Source organism: Pelophylax lessonae, assembly GCF_965119305.1.
Source record: "Pelophylax lessonae genome assembly, chromosome: 3".
NCBI classification, from domain to species: Eukaryota; Metazoa; Chordata; class Amphibia; order Anura; family Ranidae; genus Pelophylax; species Pelophylax lessonae.
In genome coordinates, this window is record NC_138770.1 from 314974032 (window position 1) to 314996631 (window position 22600).

The 22600-nt window shown below is 48.3% G+C and overlaps 1 protein-coding gene across 1 annotated transcript in view; it reads right to left on the reverse strand.

Annotated features, from left to right (window-relative positions):
- Positions 1-22600, reverse strand: part of ABCC5 (ATP binding cassette subfamily C member 5) — a 273035-nt gene that overhangs the window by 141989 nt on the left and 108446 nt on the right. Inside the window, exon 13 of the mRNA XM_082249426.1 lies at positions 1268-1392. Coding sequence (XP_082105552.1) covers positions 1268-1392 — 125 coding nt within the window. The remainder of the gene's footprint in view (positions 1-1267; positions 1393-22600) is intronic.

Below are 22600 nucleotides of genomic sequence, written 5' to 3' on the forward strand. Positions count from 1 at the left end.
AAAAAAAAATTTTTGATCACTTTTATTGCTGTCACAAGGCATGTGAACATGCCTTGTGACAATAGGCAGGGACAGGGGCTCTTTATGGAGAGATCTGGGGTCATAAAGACCCCAAATCCCTCCTCTGCACTTAAAAGCAGGCAAGTTTGGCTGTTTTGAAAGCCGTTTTTTTTTAATTATTTTTTTTAAATCTGGCGCCTTTAAGGCTCCAGTACCTTGAACTGATGTCATGACATGGCTTCCGGGTTTTTACATTGGAGACCTGATCAGAGCCGGATTTGGGTCTTTGAGCAGCTGGCGGAACTGCTGGTTGGTCGCTCGGGTCTGAGCAGATGCTCAGCCAAATAAGTTGTCACTGCAAGAAAACCGACCGTGGGCTCTAAACAACGGTACTGGGGTGATGCCTCTAGCTGCAGGCATCACCCCAGTACAACCCCCTTAAAGCCGAGGCCGCATATTTGCGTTCTGACGGTGCTAAGGGGTTAAAGAAGACCTGTACTGAAAAAATAAATATGTAGACTACCAATGCTCATCTCGCTTGAAAATGTTAATTTTCCTCTGGGTTTAAAAGAGAAGTATATACATTTTTATTTAATCATAATTACCAAGGTGGATGCAGCATCAATCTGGTGCTGTACTTCTCCTTTAACTACCTCCGGCCTGCCGTATAGACAAATGACGGTGGGAGGGATGCTCTCTCGTTCCTGAGACAAGGCGCAACCCCCATCTCGGTAAAGAGTCGGTGACGCGGCTCTTTACCCATGTGATCAGCTGTGTCAAATCACAGCTGATCACACGTAAACAAGGAAACGCCGGTTATCGGCTCTCCTCGCCTCACACTGACGGAGTGTGAGGATAGGAGAGCTGATTAGCGGCTTCTTACATGGGAGACATGAACAGATATTCAGGGCACAGATCATCATTCAATATTTAGCAAAGATGGCGGTTTAGAAGATCTTCTAGTACAATTTTACTACATATTTCCCCCTCGGCCTTAGCAAATGCCTCTAGCAGCATTTACAAATAGACTAGGCTACTGCTGCTGTTTCTATGTAAATAAAATCTTCTACAAGGGCAAATTTAGCCTGGTAAAAGCAATCAATAGCCATTAAAACATCTAGTTTGAAGCTCAGATTTTAACTATAATTTAGTGGCCATCAGAGGAAAAAAATATTGCTTGATGTGAGGCACATTTTGTTTATCGTGAACTCATCAAGATTAAAACCAAAAGTATTATTTTTTCAAAAATAAAAACATTTGTACATACCTTTCTTCTTCATATTCTTTCCCAAACAAGATGTTGTCCCTAAGAGTTGCATTAAATATCCATGCTTGCTGAGCAACGTAAGCAACCGAACCATTCACAGTGATACAGCCTTCAAGAAGGGTCAACTTAAAAAAAAAAAAAAAGCACATTCAAAACTAAAAATTATCTGCCAAGTAAAATATTAAATTTTAACTACACAGTAGGCCCATTTTATCAAAGATTTTGATAGAACACTTTTTTCTTTTATCAACCAGAACCTCCCTTTAATCGCTTCATAAGAGTACATAAGAGTATGGTTGAAAACACAAGAACAGATATTTATCTGGCCATTATCAGAAATTATGCCCTGTATAATCCAACACTTGTGGGATACATCACCAGGAAGTGAAGGAAAGCTACACCGTTACATCTAAGATAACTACTCTGGGACCAAAGGCCTTAATTATGTTAATATGAAATACGAACTGTTTATAATGCTCACAAGATACTCAGACACAGGACAGAGAATTGGTAATCAGAATATGGTTTTGTCTTTTCTATTGAAATGCATAAAGCAGACCTTAGAAGAGTGTTTTCTTCATACAACCATCAGTTTGAACATAAAGCCTGCAATGCTGATTTCGAACAGGAGAATCCGACAGGGCGGTTGTTCAGAAATCATTCTGTAGATTGACTTCTGCACAACCATAGTCCCTACACAAATTCAGCTGGTACCTTTTTAACTGGACAAATTTCCAACCATGTAGGGCCAGCTTTAGGTTAAATTGGCTAGGCTTTGCACAGACACACCTACCAACACTTTTTTTTTTTTTTTTTTAGAGGAACTATGGTGATCAGCAAGGAAAAGTCATCAACGAAGGCAGATTCTTTCCACATGACTGCCTGGACTGAGTGTCTCTGAAAGTCTGACTTCAATCTTTAGTTCCCTTAGGATTTTTAAATCTGAAAATTTGAATTGAGAAATGCAGATTTTATCAGTAAACATGGATAAAATAGGTGGAGCACTTCGGTGCCCAATTGAGGGGCACCTAAGTGTTCCACCACTATGTTATACTGTCAACTACAGGAGGATTTAACAACTGGTACAGACTCTCACTACCAGCATGCGTAGAGTAGAGTGTTGTAGAGTGCAGTGCCTAGAGCATGATCGCAAGAGTGAGACCTGTATCCCTCAATGGACTCCAAAACAGTAATTTTATAATTTATTCAAAAATCCTATTTAATTTTTTTTTTCGTCTATTGAGGGACAAAAATTGGATTTTTGACTTACCGTAAAATCCTTTTCTCTTAAGCTCAGACGCAGACTTCTTGATTAATATCAGTAGGAATATACTGCCCCCTACAGGAGTAGGACACTAGGCAGGAAAAAAGTTCTGGCCACACCTTATGGGCAGTCCCAGGGGGTATATCCTCTCTCTCCCTGCTACAGGACGTCAGTTATGTAACAAAGCAGTGTCAGAGAATTCAACCCAAACCAACTCAAAAATAGAGGGGCGGGTCCTGAGTCTGTCAATGAGCTTAAGAGAAAAGGATTTTACGGTAAGTCAAAAATCCAATTTTCTCTGTCGCTCATTGACAGACGCAGACTTCTTGATTAATATCAGTAGGGAAGTCCCAAAGCAGTGCCACAAATGAGGGGTGGGATAACAGAAATAAAAATCCAATCCAGAAGGCCCAACCGGACTCATCGAACAAAAGGATGAGACCCAACTGAAAAAAACAAAAAACCCCCGAGGTAGACCAACGGTCCCCTCAAACAGCGGCCTGCAGAACCTTGCGGCCAAAAGAGGCATCCGCCGATGCCAGCACATCAACTTTATAAAATTTTGCAAAGGTATGAACCAACGACCAGGTAGGCGCCTTGCAAACCTGAAGCACCGACGCCTGATGGCGGAAGGCCCAGGAAGCACTAAGAGCCCGAGTAGAGTGCGCCTTAACAGGGAACGGAGGAACCCGACCCTTAATAGTCGCGGCAGACACAGGCAACCCCTTTCTAGGGCCATCCGTGATCACAAAAAGTGAATCAGCCTTACGAAAAGAGTCAGTAGTAGCCAAGTACACCCTGATCGCCCAAACCACATCCAAGGAGTAACGCAAACTCCCGAGGATGACTGGGCTTAGGACACAGGGAAGGCAATACAATATCTTCATTCAAATGAAACTCTGAAACCACCTTAGGAAGGAAGGATGGATTCGGACGAAGAACCACCTTATCCCTATGAACCACCAGATATGGGGAACGACAGGACAATGCGGCCAGTTCCGACACCCTGCGTGCAGAAGTGATAGCCACCAAAAAAGCCACCTTCTGGGATAAGGTAAGCAAGGGAATCTCCCTAATATTTTCAAAGGGAGGTTTCTGGAGAACAGACAACACCAAATTAAGATCCCAGGGCGGCAAGGACGTGCGCACCGGAGGAGCCAGGTCCGGCACCCCCTGGATGAAATTCCGCACCAAAGAATGAGTAGCCAGTGGCCTCTGGAAGAAGATCGCCAATGCTGAAACCTGACCGTTGATAGTGCTCAAGGCCAGCTTCAGCTCAACCCCCCTTTGCTGGAAGGCCAATATCCGAGCCAACGAGTAAGAACGTGGAGGAACCCAGAGGGACTCACACCACGCGATATAAGACTTCCATGTGCGATAATAGATCTTTCTGGAAGTCGCTTTCCTTGCTTTAATCAGAGTAGGAATAACTGAAACAGACAAACCCGTCCTTCAGCACCTGGCTCTCAACAGCCAAGCCGTCAAAGCCAGCGATCGTAAAGCAGGATGGAAGATCGGTCCCTGAAACGGCAGATCCTCCCTGAGAGGAAGTCGCCAAGGAGCATCTGCGACCAGCCTGACCATGACGGCATATCAGGCCCGATGAGGCCAATCCGGAGTCACAAGGATGACTGGAATTCCCTCCGCCTCTATCTTGTGAAGAAGTTTCGGTGACAACTTGAGAGGAGGAAAGGCATACAGCAGCTGGTACTGCCCCCACAGAGTATTCAGTGCGTCTGCGGCGTCCGCCTGAGGATCGCGGGCGCGGGCTACAACCCTCTGCACCTTTCTGTTGTGCCAAGATGCCAACAGATCCACGTCCGGGGTGCCCCAATGAAGGCACAACTGGTGAAACACCTCTGTCTGAAGAGGCCATTCCCCTTGATCCAGGGTCTGACGGCTGAGAAAGTCCGCCTGTCAATTTTCCACACCCAGAACGTAAACTGCAGAAAGAGCCGGAACAAACTGTTCCGCCCAAAACCTGCCGGCCACTTCCACGGCCGCCAGAACACTCTTGGTGTCCCCTTGATGATTGACATAGGCCACGGTCGTGGCATTGTCTGACTGAATCCGAACCGAACAGCCCTGAAGATGCTCGGTCCGGTGAACCAAGCAAAACCTGATCGCTTTCAGTTCCAACACATTTATCGATAACCTGGATACTTTCGGAAAAAAGGGCTTCCCCTGACTGAGCAACGGAGACCGAGGCCCCCAAACCAGAAACTACCTGGTCCGCTCGCTCAGCCGGATCCGATTGTCCAGGGAATCGGAATTTCAGTTCCATTTGAGAAGAATCTCCTTTTGGAGAGTCCGCGTATGACACTGAGCCTGCGGAGACTCGGCACAGAAGAGGAGGTCGTCCAGGTAGCCCAGGACCGATATGCCCCGCTGCCGCAACAACGCCAGGACTAGGGCCCAAACTTTTGTGAAGACCCGGAAAGCAGAGGCGAGACCAAAGGGTAACGCCACAAACTGATAATGGTCCGCTCCCACCGCAAAGCGCAGATACCGCTGGTGTCCTGCGTAAATGGGAACGTGAAGATAGGCACCCTCTATGGGCGCTATTTACATCCAGTGCTGCACTGCCCCCAACAGAGCCATTAGGTGATTCGGGGACAGTCGCATATTGGAAGGGAAGGACCGCACCGGTAGAAACGATCGCAACTCGATCTTGTGTTCCGACTGTATGACCTCGTGAACCCATTTGTCTTGAATACTGTAGAGCCACGGGTCCAGGAACCGACGAAGACACCCCCCCCACCCTTGATCTGGGTGGGGGCGCACCTTCAGGCTGAAGCGGTCTTCTCCTCAGGTCTGGAAGGACCGGATTTTTGCTTACCAGACCAGGGTCTCTTGAAACCCCCCGGGGGGGCTTTGGAGGACTTTGCCTTATCGTCCGCCCCGGAGGAGCGAAAAAACTTCTTGTGAGCTGTAAAGGAAGGTCCCTGTTTACGACGAGGTTCCTTCCCTTTATTAGCCTGTGGTAGAAACGTGCCCTTGCCCCCAGTGAGATCCTTAATAATCTCATCCAAGGTAGCACCAAACAGGCGATCCCCCTGAAAAGGGAGATCAGTCAAGGCTTTTTTGGAAGCCTGGCCCATTCCGTCAATGTCTGTGAAACCAGAGCAATGGTAAACACTGGCCTTAGGGCCGACCCTGCCAGGGAGAATATAGAACGGGACACAGATTCCGCCCTACGGTCAACTGGATCCCGAAAGGACGGGGAATGCTCCAATGGGATAACTGTGGCTTTATTTAGTCTGGAAACCGGCGGATCCACCACAGGTGGCACCGTCCATTTTTTAAGGAGGGACTCTTCAAACGGGTAGCACCTAGCAATCCGTTTAGGCATCCCAGGGGGTCGTTTTGGATGAGCCCACTCGTCTTTAATAATATCATCAAAGCATTTGGGAAAGGGAAACACCTTTTCCACCTTGGAGGGCTTGCGAGTGCCAAAGGCAACTTCCGTCTGAACTGCCTCCACTGGTGCAACCTCCAGTTTTAGGGTCTCCCGGACTGACATAATCAGTGCGTCCACCAGTGCCTTGTCCTGCGCTATGGCAGAGGCAGGAAGATCATCCTCACTGTCAGAGGATTTTTTTTTTTTTAAAAGAATCCCCCAGCGCTAAAGCGCCCCCAGTGGTCACGTGCTCGAGACCCCCGCAGAGAGAGAAGAGACCCCCAAAAGGCTCACCACTTGATGCACCAGAGTTCAAACCAGGACTGCTCTCAGCGCTGTCTATCTGACAGGAAATCTTTTGTGGAGTGATTTTCCCAGGTCTAGGGATGGGCCACACCCTTGGTGATTACTACAGCTGCTCAGCTCTCAAGCAGGACGAGCTGGGTGTACCAAGATGGCCACCTCCATGCAGAGCACATGTATGCTACAACAAAATGGCGGCCCCGTGCGGTCCGCAGTGCCAAAAAGGGGACCCCCGCGTGCCTACCCACGGATCGATCGGTGGATGGACCTGAAGGCACAGATAGTAACCACCCGCACGATCGTTTAGGGCAACACCGGCGGCGCACCCCACCGCCCCCATATGCGGTCTGTAACCCAGATTGAAGGAGGGGGCAGATAGGTGGGGGGTGCATAACAGGACAGAGGGGAACATGGGATCATGAGGATCCGACCATCCCAGGGAGGGGCCCGCGTCCACCCCAAAACCCGTCAGGGGGAGAGGGGGAACATTCTACTCACCTTACCGGAACAGGCGGGCGCCAACTCCTGACAGAACCCCTCTCCACCGAGGTGGGGGGGCTGTCGGCCAACACGGACGCCGCGACTCACATTGGTCGTAGGCGACCTGGCGAGACGTTTAACTCGCGGGGCCAGTCCCCGTCCAGCGGGACTATGTCGCAGCCGACCCAGCGCGGAGCTAGGGCCTGTACACGCTCGTAGGCCGGCTGGGGTGACCACCGGATCTCAACATCCAGCCCCTCGCCCAGATCCAGCATAATTGCTTGAAGATCTCACAGGAACAAACTGGTGAAAAAAAGCCAACTAAAAAAGATCTAAAAAAAGCTTGCCAGGACCAGAGATCCCAGCAAGGAACTTAGGTCCTTACTCCTGACTAGGCAGAAAAAAACTGACATCCTGTAGCAGGGAGAGAGAGGATATACCCCCTGGGACTGCCCATAAGGTGTGGCCAGAACTTTTTTCCTGCCTAGTGTCCTACTCCTGTAGGGGGCAGTATATCCCTACAGATATTAATCAAGAAGTCTGCGCCTGTCAATGAGCGACAGAGAAAAAGTAATTTGCCTTCAGGACATCCAAATACAGTCCAACTAAGGGGTGGGCAAAACAGCAAATAAATGCTAACAGATCCAAATAAGGACAGAACTAGGGACTGCACGCAACCCACAGATTCATCTAAAGCCCCTTATGGCTGAAATTGAGAAGATGTGAGCAGAAGCCCGCTGAATAAGGAAAATGGTTGCTTGATGCCAATAGTCCAAAAAACACCTACTGATCTAGGGGAGTGCACATCGACAGGAAATGTTGGAACCTGAACCATAATCATGAATGAAGGTCTGCTAAAGTCACCTACACAAGCCGGTGTACCCTTATGAGGGCCATCTCACTATAAAAATAGTATACAGGTGAATCTCAAAATTAGAATATCATCAAAAAGTTAAAGTGGATGTAAACCCCAGTCATGAAAGTTGATCTGGGCACATAAATCTGTAGTGTTTACCTATCTCACAGTGTATGCCAAGACTCCAAACCCAGTGCTGAAACCGGAAGAAAAAATTCTAACACAATGTTCATTTTCTAAACAGTGTACAAAGCTGAAGACAGATATACAAATAAAACTTGCGTAGGGAGATTGGTTTAATCTCTGTGCATCATCTGAGGCTATTCACTTCACTTTTGAGAGTTTACAGCCACTTTAATTTACTTCTATAATTCAATTCAAAAAGTTAAACGCATTTTATATAGATGTGTTACGCACACAGCGATATATTTTAGGCATTTCTTTCTTTTAATTTTGATAATTAAAGATAACAGCTAGTGAAAACCCCCAAAAAAAGTATCTCAGAAAATTAGAATATTACATATGATCAATAAAAAAAATAAAAAATAAAGATTTATACAGAAATTATGGTTTACTGAAAATACATGTACAGTATAGTATGCACTAAACTTGGGTCGGGGTTCCTTTTGCAGGAATTGCTGCATCATTGCGGTGTAGCATGGAGGCGATCAGCCTGTGGCACTGCTGAGGTGTTATGGAAGCCCAGGTTGCTTTGATAGGTGCTTTCAGCTCATCGGCATGGTTGGGTCTGGGGTCTCATCTTCTTCTTGTCAATACCCCACAGATGCTCTACGGGGTTTAGGTCAGGTGAGTTTGCTGGCCAATTAAGCAGAGGGATACCATGATCATTAAACCAGATATTGGTACTTTTGGCAGTGTGGGCAGGTGCCAAGTCCTGCTGGAAAAAAAATAAGCATCTCAATAAAGCTGTTCATCAGAGGGAAGCATGAAGTGCTCTAGATTTTCCTGGTAGTGGGCTGCGCTGACTTTGGACTTGATAAAGCACAGTGGACCAACACCAGCAGATGACATGGCTCCCCAAATTAGAACTGACTGTTGAAACTTCACACTGGACCTCATGCAACTTGGATTCTGTGCCTCGCCACTCTTCCTGCAGATTCTGGGACCTTGATTTCCAAATGAAAACGCAACATTTTCCACAGTCCATGATGATTTGGGGAGACATGTCATCTACTGGTGTTGGTCCCCAGTGTTTTTTATCAAATTCAACATCAGCACAGCCATCTACCAGGAAATTCTAGAGCATGTCATGCTTCCCTCTGCTGACCAGAGATGCGGATTTCATTTTTCAGCAGGACTTGGCACCTGTCGACACTGCCAAAAGTACCAATACATGGTTTAATGATCATGGTATCACTCTGCTTGATTGGCCAGCAAACTCACCTGACCTAAACCCCATAGATAATCTGTGGGGAATTGTCAAGAGGAAGATGATTGACAGCAGACCCAACAATGCAGAGGAGCTGAAAGAACACAGGGAAAACAATGCGCTGGAGTGTAAATAAACTGCCAGCACTCAGAGCAAAGATACGTACTCCAAAACAATAAATGAAAGAAAGTGCAGCGCTAAACAATTATTGAATAAAAATTGTAAAATAAAGAGACACAAAAGTCCATAAATAATAAATGCCAAAGTCCCGGGTTGATACTTCACGTGAGCAGAGGAAAAACCACCACTGTGAGGCGTGCTAGGTATCATAGATGAAAAGGGTGACCCCAGACGTTCCCACTTCACATTCAAGGTGGATAAAAAATTCTGCTTAAAAGGAGTAGTCTGAAGCCCCATTCCACAAAATGCCAGAATTTAGCCAATTGAAATACCTTTTCAATGTTGCCACTTTTAAGAAAATCGGCCCAGCGGTTATTCTTTTGTTCCCTCCCGAAGTTTTCAGCACTTCCTGGTTTTCTTCTATGGCCGCCATGATAAAACTACCTCTCCCAGCATGCCCACTCATCTCTTCCTGTAATCTCCTGCCCCCCCCCTGTGACTCCTCCGCTCGGCCCCCTCCCTAAATTATAATATTACACGCCCCCTTCTCTCGAACCTATTTCCCTATCCCCGCCTCTTAAAAAACGTCCTATTCTATTGGCTTGCCGAGCTCCAATGAGCTTTCGGCCGCCTCTGCGTGCGTCATCCTTGTTTTCCCACGATGCTCCCCTCTGCTCTTCTTTTCGGGTGCACGCATGGGACGTCAGTTTTGTTACGTCCCGGCGTGCTCTACAACCAGGATGCTAACGCGGGACCCCAGAGAGGTAACCAGGACATCCCTGTCCCCCAGCCAGTCTGTCCACCTGTCCCCCAGCCAGTCTGTCCACCTGTCCCCCAGCCAGTCTGTCCACCTGTCCCCCAGCCAGTCTGTCCACCTGTCCCCCAGCCAGTCTGTCCACCTGTCCCCCAGCCAGTCTGTCCATCTGTCCCCCAGCCAGTCTGTCCATCTGTCCCCCAGCCAGTCTGTCCATCTGTCCCCCAGCCAGTCTGTCCATCTGTCCCCCAACCAGTCTGTCCATCTGTCCCCCAGCCAGTCTGTCCATCTTTCCTATTTTTGTTTTGTTTTTGACTACTTTTGAAGGTGGAAGCTCTGGGTGTCATCCTTCACTACTGGTTTGTGATCTGGAACAAGAAAGCAGCCAATGAAAACCTAAAACATCTGATGTGTCCTAAAATGCTTATTTTAGGTCAGCTGCTCACCAGGTAAGAAAACCAGGACCAAGATGACAACCCCTGAGCCTGCACCTTTCAACACTAGTCAGTAATGGAAACTCTATACTGCTATTCATTTCAGTTTGTCACAATACTACATGTTAGCAGACAAAACTTCAAATCAAAAATTGTTATTGCAGTAGTCTGATGTAAGCAAATAGTTGTTTCAGGAGGGATTTTGACCTTCTGATCTTGTAGCATGTAAGGGTCCCAAGCATATGGTAGTTCCAGTTTTTCTAGAAATGCCTTTTAACTTGCTGCAGTTTTTTCTATGGTTTCTTTTAGTAATTCAGACAGTAGAAATCCAAAGGTTTAAGGCTTGGTTTAAGACTTTTTGTCACTAAGGTCACAAAAGTTACTTCACAGCCTATGTCACTCGTTTGACACTTATACTAACTCTCTTTGTTGCACTATTTTCCTGAAATCTGTCCATCTGTCCATCACGGTCGGACGTGAGTGCGCATGCGCGGTACGTAACCGCTGATTGGAGGACAGCGCTCCAATCGGCGTTTGCTGAGCTGAGCCAATGACAGCTCAGCGCATATATGAATAAATTAGGTAAGGGGGAGTATTCGACTCCGGGGGTGGAGGCCGGCGCAGCCCGCAGTGACTCCTGGGAATCGATGAGTCACCGGGCGAAGATGGCGGCGGATGAACAAGAAAGAAGTCGAGCGTCATGAAAAGACCCAGCTTCCGGCCGGAGAGAAACACGAGGAGAAGACCAGGAAGAAGACCATAAGGAAAACGTGAGTATATTTGAATGTGTTATAACTTTGTGTGATGCTCTATTTCCCCCAGAAAAACTTTGCTTCAGACTACTCCTTTAACAGAACCAATTGACCACTAGACTAAGTGGTCTCACCATACAGGGAAGTAGGTCTCCCTCAAAACCATACAGTCTAGAACCACTCGCAAAACTTGATGAAATCTCAAAAAAATAAAAGCGCTAACATAGTGTAGTACCCAATAATATTGTTAAAGACATATGTTGCACTTGCAAGATCGATAGGTTAAAATCGCCTGTCAGTGAAAAATTGTTTACCGATGCATACAAAATCTGCAGCGTTCCTGTGAGGCTTCCTTCCGGGCTCAGAGAACGTAGCCAACTGATAATGTTATTGCGAGGTGACATCACCGTCGCAGGTCCCATGCGTTTCTTCATTGATACCACTGTTTGGGGATAGGTCTGGTAGGTAAGCGGAAAATTTTATCCACCTTAGGTGTGAAGTGGGAACGTCTGGGTCACCAAATTCATCTATGATACTTAGCACACCGCACAGTGGTGATATTTTCTCTGCTCACGTGGAATATCAACCCGAAATTAGCTTAAAGTCGCAATCAAAGCAACCTGGGCTTCCCTAACACCTCAGCAGTGCCACAGGCTGATCGCCTCCATGCCAAGTGGCATTAATGCAGCAATTCATGCAAAAGAAGCCCTGGCCAAGTATTGAGTGCATACTATACTGTAAACTGACATTTTGCAGTAACCCAACTTTTCTGTATTAAAATCCTTTTCTTTTATTGGTCTTTTGTAATATGCTAATTTTCTATAGTGCAATTTGGAGTTTTATTTTTTATCAAATATTAAAACAAATGCTTGAAATCAGTAAAAGTTTCCTTTAAAATAAGACTGCCAAGTTCAGAGACATTACAGAGGTGATGGCTGCATAAAAACGACCCTGTGGTTGAGAGCAGACAGATGAATCTCTTGAATGTGTTTAAACAATGGTTTCTCAAGTGCAGAGAGAACCAGATTCAGGTTCCATATTCAGAACAAACGGATAAGGGGTGCTACACTGAATATTACCTGAAAAAAATTCTAATCGAGGAGTCTAAGGCCAATGGTCTATGAAACAGAATAGAAGGGCAGAAACCTGAATCAGTGCTAACAGCCAAATGATGGTCCATGTCCAGCTGTACGTAGGAGAGGATTTTTCCTACAGAGAAACTTCTAGGCAGCCCCAAAATGCAGACCAAGTGAAGTATGTCTTTCATGTCAGATAAAAGACCTTACAGGAAGTTGCCAGCCTTCGTAGCTTGTAGCATTATAGGAATGACAGGTTCACAAATACCTCCAAATCAAAACCTGGGCTTCCGCAGCCTTGCTATTAAAGCCAGCAACTGTGGATCAACCTTTGGGACAAAAGACCCTGAATATCTGGAAGAACACAGTGTCCACCAGATCTCTTTACCAGGTCAGCAGACCACATCCGTCTGGGCCAGTTTGGAGCAATTAAAATTACCACAATGCCCACCACCTTGACCTTCATAAGCACCTTATGAAGAAGCTTTGAGAGGAAAGGCATAAATAAGGGTATACTGATGACACAGAGCCAGCAATCTTTCCACTAGAGGATCTCTGTGTTTGGAAACAAACCTGCAGTCCAGGAGGGACCACATGTGCAATAGGACCTGAACACCTCTGGGTGCAGGGACCATTCAAGGTGCTGCCGGCTGAGGAAGTGTTTGACAACCGCCTACATCTGAGATGTACATAGTAGACAAAGCAGAAATGTGAAGATCTGTTTAGGACAGGATCGGAGCAGTCCCTTTTGCTGCAGTGAGACTTCAAGTTCTTCACTAAAGGTTTATTTACCCCATCATTGTGGTATTGTCAGAATGGTATTGTCTTTTGGCTGCAGAAACAGCCAAAGGTTTTTACATTTCAGGATGTTGAATGGGAGATGACAACTTTAACAACCAATTCCCGTGTACCAACAGGGTGCCAAGGGCTCCACACCAGCCCAACAGTCTCATCAGCCATGAGGATGTTTCAAAAGATGAAAAAGGACTTCTAGATTCTAGAGCCAGGCGGCTAAACACCAGGGCAGGAACATTCTGGTCCTAGGTGCAAAGCAAAATTGGTCTGTCCAGGAACTTGGTTCCCTTGCCTCATGGCGACATAAGGTTGGGTTTTCAAGATCTGCAATGAAACTGGGCAAATGGGATTTAACAAAAAGAAGGCAACTGTTAGCCCCAAAACCCCCAAAGAAAAGCAGAGAGTTGAAGGACTATGGGACTTGAAAGCTCAAATCTGAGTTTAAAGAGTCAAGTTTCTTCTGTGAAAGAAACACTGTGGCCTGAACCATGTCCATCATGACCATACCCTGACTCTTCAAACAAAGGGTAGGAAACGCTGCTGCTCAGGAAAGATGGGGGGGGGGGGGGGGGAGGAGATGTACAGCCATGGCCAAATGTTTTGAGAATGACACAAATATTAATTTAACTTTAAAGTCTGCTGCTTTAGTGTTTTTTTGACCTTTTTATCAGGAGGTTACTATGGTATACTAAAGTATAATTACAAGCGTTTCATAAGTGTCAAAGGCTTTTAGTGGCAATTACATTAAGTTTATGCAAAGAGTAAATACTGTTTTCAAGACCTCTGCAATTCGCCCTGGCGTGCTGTTAGCCTCGGTTTCCACTAGTGCGGCTACAAAGTCGTGCTACTTCTAGCACGACTTCGTAGCAAAAGTAAACCGCGGCTTCAGTTAGACTTGTCCCTCATATATAGAGGGAAGTCGCGCTCAAAAGTAGTACACGGTTTACTTTTGAGGTCGCGGCAACTGAAGCCACGGCAGTGGAAACGTGCCCCATTGAAAACAATGGGTTTTGACTTGCTGTGCGACACTTGACATGTGTCAAGTCGCACCGCAAGTCGCACTAGTGGAAACCGAGCCTTAATCAACTTTTGTGGCACATCTTGACTGATGGCCGCCCATTCTTGCATAATCAAAAGCTTGGAGTTTGTCAGAATTTGTGAGTTTTTTGTGTTCACCCGCCTCTTGAGGATTGACCACAAGTTCTCAATGAGATTAAGATCTGGGGAGTTTCCTGGCCATGGACCCAAAATTTCAATGTTTTGTTCCCCAAGTCACTTCGTTATCATTTTTGCCTTATGTCATGCTGAAAAGCCAATGTTTGTCACAAAACTGTTCTTGGATGGTTGGGAGAAATTTCTCTCAGAGGATGTTTTTGTATCATTCTTTTATTGAGGACTGTGTACTTAGGCAAAAATTGTGAGCAAGCCCACTCCCTTGGCTGAGAAGCAACCTCAAATGGTCTCTGGATGTTTTAATGTTGACATGACACGGGACTGATGGTAGCGCTCAACTTTTCTTCTCCGGAAAAGGTTTTTCCCAGATGCCCCAAACAATTGGAAAGGGGATTCATCAGAGAAAAACGGAATTTTTGTAAAATCTTACCTGTAAAATTCCTTTCTCTGAGTCCTCCGACAGTCGCCGCCTCTTCATATTCGTCACATATGGGGTATTAGACTTTGCTCCGAAGGAGTAGCTAGGCAACAGAATATGTTAACAATAAAGCTTTAACATATCCCACCCTCAAGGGGTGGTCCCCTCAGTCAATACCCTCCTACTTCCTGCAACCATATCTCAGTTTTAGTGGAATAGCAGTAGAGTATACATTCAAACCCCAAAAGAGGGGTGGGGGCGGCGACTGTCGGAGGACTCAGAGAAAGGAATTTTACAGGTAAGATTTTACAAAAATTCCGTTTTCTCTTACGTCCTCCGACAGTCGCCGCCTCTTCATATTCGTCACATATGGGGACGTCCCAAAGCAGTGCAAACATGAGGGGTGGGAAACGCATCCGCGCCGAAAGGCAACGCAGTCTCCACATCAAAGAAAGGAACCTTACCAAAGGAAGGAAACCAGCTGGGCAACAGCAAAAATAAGTGCTCAACAGGAGCAACAACCCAGGAAAAGACAAAAAACCAGGGGATACAAAACTTATCCCAACAGCCAGGAGTCCCCAACAAGGGACCCTAGGGAACAGCCGCACTAAGAACCTTGCGGCCAAAGGAAGCATCCGCCGATGCCTGAACATCTACTTTGTAGAATTTTGTGAAAGTGTGTACGGTCGACCAAGTCGCCGCCTTACACACCTGGGCTACAGAAGCCCCATGACGACAGGCCCAAGACGTACTCAGAGATCTAGTAGAGTGCGCCTTCACAGGCACAGGGGGAACCTTCCCCTGCAAGGCATAGGCCTGTTCAATGGTCTGCCTGATCCATTTGGCAATGGTAGAGGCGGAAGCCGCCATGCCCTTCCGAGGACCCTCTGGAAGAACAAACAAGGAGTCCGTCTTTCGAAAAGACTCAGTCGATTTAAGGTAAACCCTAATCGCCCGAACAACATCCAGAGAATGCAATCTCACCTCCTTTGGATGTTTAGGCTTCGTGCACAACGAAGGCAAAACAATATCCTCGTTAAGATGGAATTCCGAAACTCGTTTCGGCAGAAAAGAAGGATTAGGTCGCAAGACCACCTTATCCAAATGAACAACCAGGTACGGAGACTTGCAGGACAAAGCCGCCAGTTCCGACACTCTGCGAGCCGAAGTGATCGCCACCAAAAAGGCGACCTTTTTGGACAACATAGACAACGAGATCTCCCTGATCTGTTCAAAAGGAGCACGTTGTAACACAGACAGGACTAGATTCAAGTCCCAAGGGGGCAAAGGATCCCTCCTAGGAGGAACCAGATGCCGCACACCCTGAATAAAAGTGCCAACCAAGGAGTTGGAAGCCACGGGACGTTGAAACAGAACGGCCAGCGCAGACACCTGACCCTTTATCGTAGCCAGCGCCAAACGCTGATCGACACCCGTCTGAAGGAAAGACAGCACACGGGAAACCGAGTACGTGCGGGGTGAAAACCCCCTGGACTCACACCAGGCAAAATAGGCCTTCCAAGTACGGTAATAAACCTTTCCCGAGGAAGACTTCCTCGCGTTGATCAAGGTATGAACAACCTCTGGAGAGAGACCCTTCTCCTTCAGGACCTCGGTCTCAACAGCCAGGCCGTCAAAGCCAGCGACTGTAAAGCAGGATGGTAAATCGGTCCTTGAGACAGTAGATCGTCCCGAAGAGGCAGACGCCAGGGGGCGTCGACCGCCAGATTCACGAGGTCTGCGTACCAGGACCGGCGAGGCCAGTCCGGTGCCACAAGAATCACCGTGCTGCGTTCCGAGTGTAACCTGCGAAGGAACCGGGACAGCAACTGAATCGGTGGAAACGCGTACATCAGGCTGTACTGATGCCACGGGGCCACTAACGCGTCCGACGCGTCTGCCCGAGGGTCGCGCGTCCTTGCCACGAACCTCTTCACCTTGTAGTTGAGGCGAGACGCGAACAGGTCCACATCTGGAAGACCCCACTTCGCGCACAACATCTGGAAGACAGCCGGGTGGAGAGACCATTCCCCCTGATCCAGGGTCTGGCGACTCAGATAGTCCGCCTGCCAGTTCTCCACTCCCGGAATGTGAACCGCCGTTATCGCCGGGACATGAGTCTCGGCCCAAGACAGAATGTCGGCCACTTCTCGAGCCGCTCGGGCACTCCTGGTGCCCCCTTGGTGGTTGATGTAGGCCACCGCCGTGGCATTGTCCGTCTGCACCCGAACCGGGCAGCCCTGCAGCCGGTCCGTCCAGCGATGAAGACAGAGCCTTATCGCACGCAATTCCAGAATGTTGATCGGGAGGGAAGACTCCCCCTCCGACCAGGTCCCCTGGGCGGACAGAACGCCCAGAACACCACCCCAGCCCGACAGGCTGGCATCCGTGGTGATTATCGTCCACGAGATCGGACGAAACGACTTGCCCCCGGACACCAACGGGGACTGGAGCCACCACAGAAGGTTTTCCCTGGTGCGATGACTCAACGAGATCTGAAGATCCAGAGATTGAGGTCGCCCGTCCCACTTGGACAAGATCTCCGCCTGGAGACCCCGCGTGTGAAACTGCGCGAAAGGAATCGCCTCGAAAGCCGAGACCATCAATCCCAGACATCTCATACACGTCCGCAGAGACGAGTTCGGAACGTCCCTGAGGGACCTGACTTCCTCCTGAAGAGTCCTGAGTTTGTCTTCCGGCAGGAAGACCTTCGCCTGCATTGAGTCCAGTATCATTCCCAGATAGGGAAGACGAACCGACGGACTCAGTGTCGACTTTGGAACATTTATCGTCCAACCGAACTCCTGCAGAGTTTGCATCGTGACAGACAGGTCCTTCTCCAGACCCTGACTGGTCGCAGACCGAATCAGAATGTCGTCCAGATACCCCAGGACAGAAATGCCCTGGGCTCTCAATAATGCCAGAACCGGTGCAAGCACCTTGGTGAAGACCCGCGGAGCCGAGGCGAGCCCAAAGGGCAACGCCACGAACTGGTAGTGATCCTCCGCAATGGCAAATCGAAGGTATCTCTGATGACCCTCGAATATGGGGATGTGAAGATACGCATCCTTCCAATCGATGGAGGCCATGAATTCCCCCGGAACCAGGGCAGCCACCACCGAGCGCAGGGATTCCATGCGGAACTTGCGAACCCGCACAGAGCGGTTCAGAGCTTTCAAGTCCAGAATTGGACGAACCTTGCCCTCCTTTCTGGGCACGGTGAACAGATTGGAATAAAACCCCCGAAACCTGTCCCGATGAGGCACCGGAACCACCACTCCCTGAGCCCTCAGGTCCCGCACCGCCAGGTGCAGATCCCGCAGGCGCTCTGGAGACAGTTGTAGATTTGAGGGAAAAAATCTGCTCTCCGGCCGAGAGAGAAACTCGATCTTGTAACCAGATCGAACGATTTCCAGAACCCATCTGTCCCGCACACGGGCCAACCAGGGCTGAAGAAAACCGAGCAAGCGTCCCCCCACCCCAAAACTGGGTGAGGGCGCCCCTTCAGGCCGAACTGTTATGGGCCGCAGGTCCGGATTGGCCGGACTTCTGTTTCCCAGACCAGGGTTTCTTCTGAGAGCCCTGGCCCTTGAACGGTTTGCCCTTGTAGTGCGGCCGAAAGGCACGAAAGGACCCCTGAGGGGGCCGAAAATTCGCATGCTTCTTCCCAGAAGCCCCCTTAGCCTTGGGGAAATGGGGCAAGAGAGTGCTCTTACCCCCGGTAATCCCCTTAATCAACACATCCAGGGACTCCCCAAAAAGGCGAGACCCATCATAAGGCAGATTGGCTAAGGTTTTACGTGAAGATTGGTCCACCGACCAACATTTCAACCAAACCAGGCGGCGAGACAACACCGCCACGCTGTGCACACGCGCGGCCAACGGAATCAGGTCCAGGTCCGCATCACACAGATACATGACACCCTGGTGGATCTGATCCACCATATCCAGGGTCGCCGCCGAGGCCGAATCGGCCACTAGGACGCGCCTAAGCATCTGCGTCCAACTTGCGATCGCCTGGGCCGCCATGAGAGAAGCAAACAGAGCCTTAAGCATAGAACCCGTAACAGAATAAGTATGACGGGCAAGAGACTCCAGTCTCCTATCCGTGGCATCACGGAAAACAGGGGATCCCTCTGCAGGGATCGCAGTGGCTTTGTTCAAAACCGCAATAGCATGATCCACTGGCGGAGGCACACACCACCGTTCATCAGTGGCAGGCGAGAAAGGATAACGCAGCTTAAATTTACTTGGTACCGCAAAAGGCTTGCGCAAATCGCGCCATTGGTCCTTAACAGCGCGCTGAAAATCAGCATTGCAGGGAAAAACCTGCGGCGTCCTGCGTTTTCTCTGCGTCCCATAAGCCGCCAAGGCAGCTGGGGGACACACCTCGTCCTGCAAACGTAGCGTCTGCTTAATGGAAGCAATCAACTCATCCATGATTGCAAGCTCTTCAGGCGAGCCAGGGGGAGAATTATCAACCCCCTCAACTTCAGCCTCTACCTCAGACCCCACTAGATCAAGAGAGGAGCGGGACCCCGATAGGGGGGTCCCCGCCAGAACAGCCCCATCACCTTCACCCTCAGAATCAGAGGACAGAGCAACTCTGGGCCGTTTAGTAGATTGAGCAGCCACCAGCATTTGCACCTGTGCAGCAAGGCCAGCCACAATAGTGGCCAAATCCCCCCCTGGGGGGGAAACAGCGGTCCCCTGGCTTTCCACCAATACTGTGGGAAACTTGCCCTCCTGAGAATCCATTGCCCCTGTATGCCAGACAACCAAGGGTTAACTGCCCCCTTACAGCAAGCGCGGCAAGCGCAGCCCACCGCACCACACTCAGGCACAATGAGACCCCCACAGGGAATATACAGACTGAATACAGGCAATGGAACACAGGAATAGAAGGATAAAACCTGAGGAGACTCCGCTGCTGCTGCTGCCTCGATCGGTGCTTCCAGGAGAGAGGAAGTGATGCTGCCAGGGCGCTCTATGTAAGCCTATGGAGGCTACAAGAAAATGGCCGCCGTGCATGTAAACCATGCGGCCGGAGCGGGCGCCGGTAAAATGGCGCCGTTTGGCGCCGAAATCGCCGCTCCACAGTGCATAAAATCACACACAATATTATCCCATTATATGGATACATGTTAGATCGCCGCAGCGATCGCTGTATATGCCCCAACATGCCATTAAAAACATGCCCCACAGCACACAGCTCCTCACACTGCCCAGCCTGACATACTCAGTGTCATACAACTCCCCCCCCCCTTGCAGCCCACAGCATGCAGCCGAGATATAGGGAGACAAGCAGTGTGATTAAAGGCAGGTTACACAGTCCCAGACTGAGACCCCCCCCAGACAGACAGGTCCCCACATAGATACACTTACCTCACATGGCGTGGGGAACCCGCACAGGCGAACAAGCCGCTGCACATGAGGCAGGGAGAGTCGCAATTCAAGACGCACACAATGGCGGTTCAGAAACCGCACAGCGTCCGGTGAGGTAGCCACCTCACCAATCATCCCTGCACCGAACAGGGATGGGTCGTTCACCGTGCCAGGAGCGTTACCTGGCTGAACGCTCGATGGCAGACTGGGAAGCCACTGACCCACGACCTGCGACCAGGGGGATCAGCCCGAGACCCAGTCCGCATGATCCTCTTCGTCCGAAGAACTAACTAATGCTGACAAAAATAACAGCTAAGTAAAGGTAGAGAGAAAACTCAAACAAAATATCAAAAAGAAGAAAGAGTCTGGGACAAAAAGTCCCAGCACAGAGAGAGCCAGCCACTCCTGACAAGCTAGACATTAAAACTGAGATATGGTTGCAGGAAGTAGGAGGGTATTGACTGAGGGGACCACCCCTTGAGGGTGGGATATGTTAAAGCTTTATTGTTAACATATTCTGTTGCCTAGCTACTCCTTCGGAGCAAAGTCTAATACCCCATATGTGACGAATATGAAGAGGCGGCGACTGTCGGAGGACGTAAGAGAAATTACTTTACCCCAGTTCTCAACAGTCTAATCTATGTACCTTTTGCAGAATATCATACTGTCCCTGATGTTTTTCATGGAGAGGTGGCTTCTTTGCTGCCTTTCTTGACACCAGGCCGTCCTCCAAAAGGCTTCACCTCACTGTGCGTGCATATGCACACACACCTGCCTGCTGCCATTCCTGAGCAAGCTCTGCACTGGTGGTGCGCCGATCCCGCAGCTGAATCAACTTTAAGAAACGGTCCTGGCACATGCTAGACTTTCTTGTGCACCCTGAAGCCTTCACGACAAATGAACCTCTCTCCTTGAAGTTTTTGATGATCCAATAAACGGGTTGATTTAGGTGCAATCTTAGTAGCAGCTATATCCTTGCCTGGGAATCCCTTTTTGTGCAATACAATGATGACTGCACGTTTCCTTGCAGGTAACCATGGTTGACAGAGGAAGAACAAAGATTTCAAATACCAACTTCCTTTTGAAGCTTCCAGTCTGTTATTCAAACGCAATCAGCATTACAAAGTGATTTCCAGCCTTGTCCTCCTCAATACAGACACCTTTGTTAACAATATAATCACTGACAGGATGTCAGCAGGTCCTCTTGTGGCAGGACTGAAATGCATGGAAAGGTTTTTTGTTTTTTGTTATTTTGGATTAAGTTCATTTTCATGGCTAATGAGTGACTGAATTGCAATTCATGTGATCACTCTTCATAACATTCTGGAGTATATGCAAATTGCCATAAAAAAAACTGAGGCAGCCGACTTTGTAAAATGATAATTGTATCATTCTCAAATCTTTTGTCAGTGTTGTAGGTAGAGGTCCTTGATGTCCACAGAAACCAGAAAGTATGCTTGGTGAACGGACAGTGGCGATGACAGACATTTTGGATGTCATGAAAAATTTCTAAACTCAACTGAAGACATTTAAAGCTTTGAAATCCAAGATAGGGCAGAGGGGCCAGGTGCAGCAACGAGGGACCCGAGAAGAGGAGGATCCAGGCTTCCCTGTGCAAACCCAATTGCACAGAGGAAGTATAACATGTTTGTTTTTTTGTTTTTCAAAACAGACTTTACAATCACTTTAAGGGCTCTAAAAGACCCAAAACTTAAGACCAAACTGGTATAGGTAACAGGCTCTTGTTTCAGAGCGGTAAACACTACATTGATAAGAAATGTAAAAAAACTTGCTCTTTTAAATAGCAAGCAGTAGTAAACTGCAATTCTGCAGGGACAAGCTCACAGTAAAAGACTGGAGTAAACCCGAATCATACAAGTTCTCAGCAGCTAAGGCCTCAGAAGCCACCAAGGCCATTGGTAAATCAAATACAAAATCTGTAAGATGTGAGAGCAAGCTTGTGGTCTCTATGGTCCGAATCAGCAAACAACTGGGTGATTTGGGCCATAAAGTCTTGCATGACTGTAGTAAAAACATCAGGGAAAGGAGAGAGGAAGTAGCCACATCCAACACAGCTAAAGAGGACTCCAATAATAAAAAGACTCTAGGAGCAGAAGGCAACAGTATAGCAGGATGCAGATATAGACGCCACCAGTAAAGCGCTATATCTTTTTTTTTCCTCCTTTCCTGGAAGCATCCCCAGCACCCTTATGCCAAGAATCAGACATTTTGATACAGTGGCGTACGATAAGAGGCAAGGCCTCAACAAATCACAAAGGCCAAAAAGCTGATGACAGTCAGATAAGTGGACAGGACCAGAATGACCGTAGGCAATTCTCTGTGGCTCTTTGCAAGCTGACACAGCAGCATGGTGATGCTCCATCAAAACTGTGTGGCAGGAAGAAAGATTTGGAGCGTGCAACATTCCATCCAGCGAATGACATCAGTGCTTAGTCCCACAGTGTTAATCCCTTCTGTGGCAAAACTGACCAGAAAGGATTTTTAAGGCGCCTTGCCACCAAAGTAATTGAGGTAGCCCCTAATGCTCAGCCTGACTGATTTACTCACATAGTGAGTCTTTGGAGACTTTCTAGCGGCTGTAGACCTTGAAAGTGCTCCATGGCCAACTTTTACCCAAACAGAGTCTGGAAAGCGAAGAACCCAGTTGCTCAAGGTCGCTTGCAGGGTATCCCTGCAATGTCCAGTTCAGGGGTTCAGGTGCAGCACTTCAAA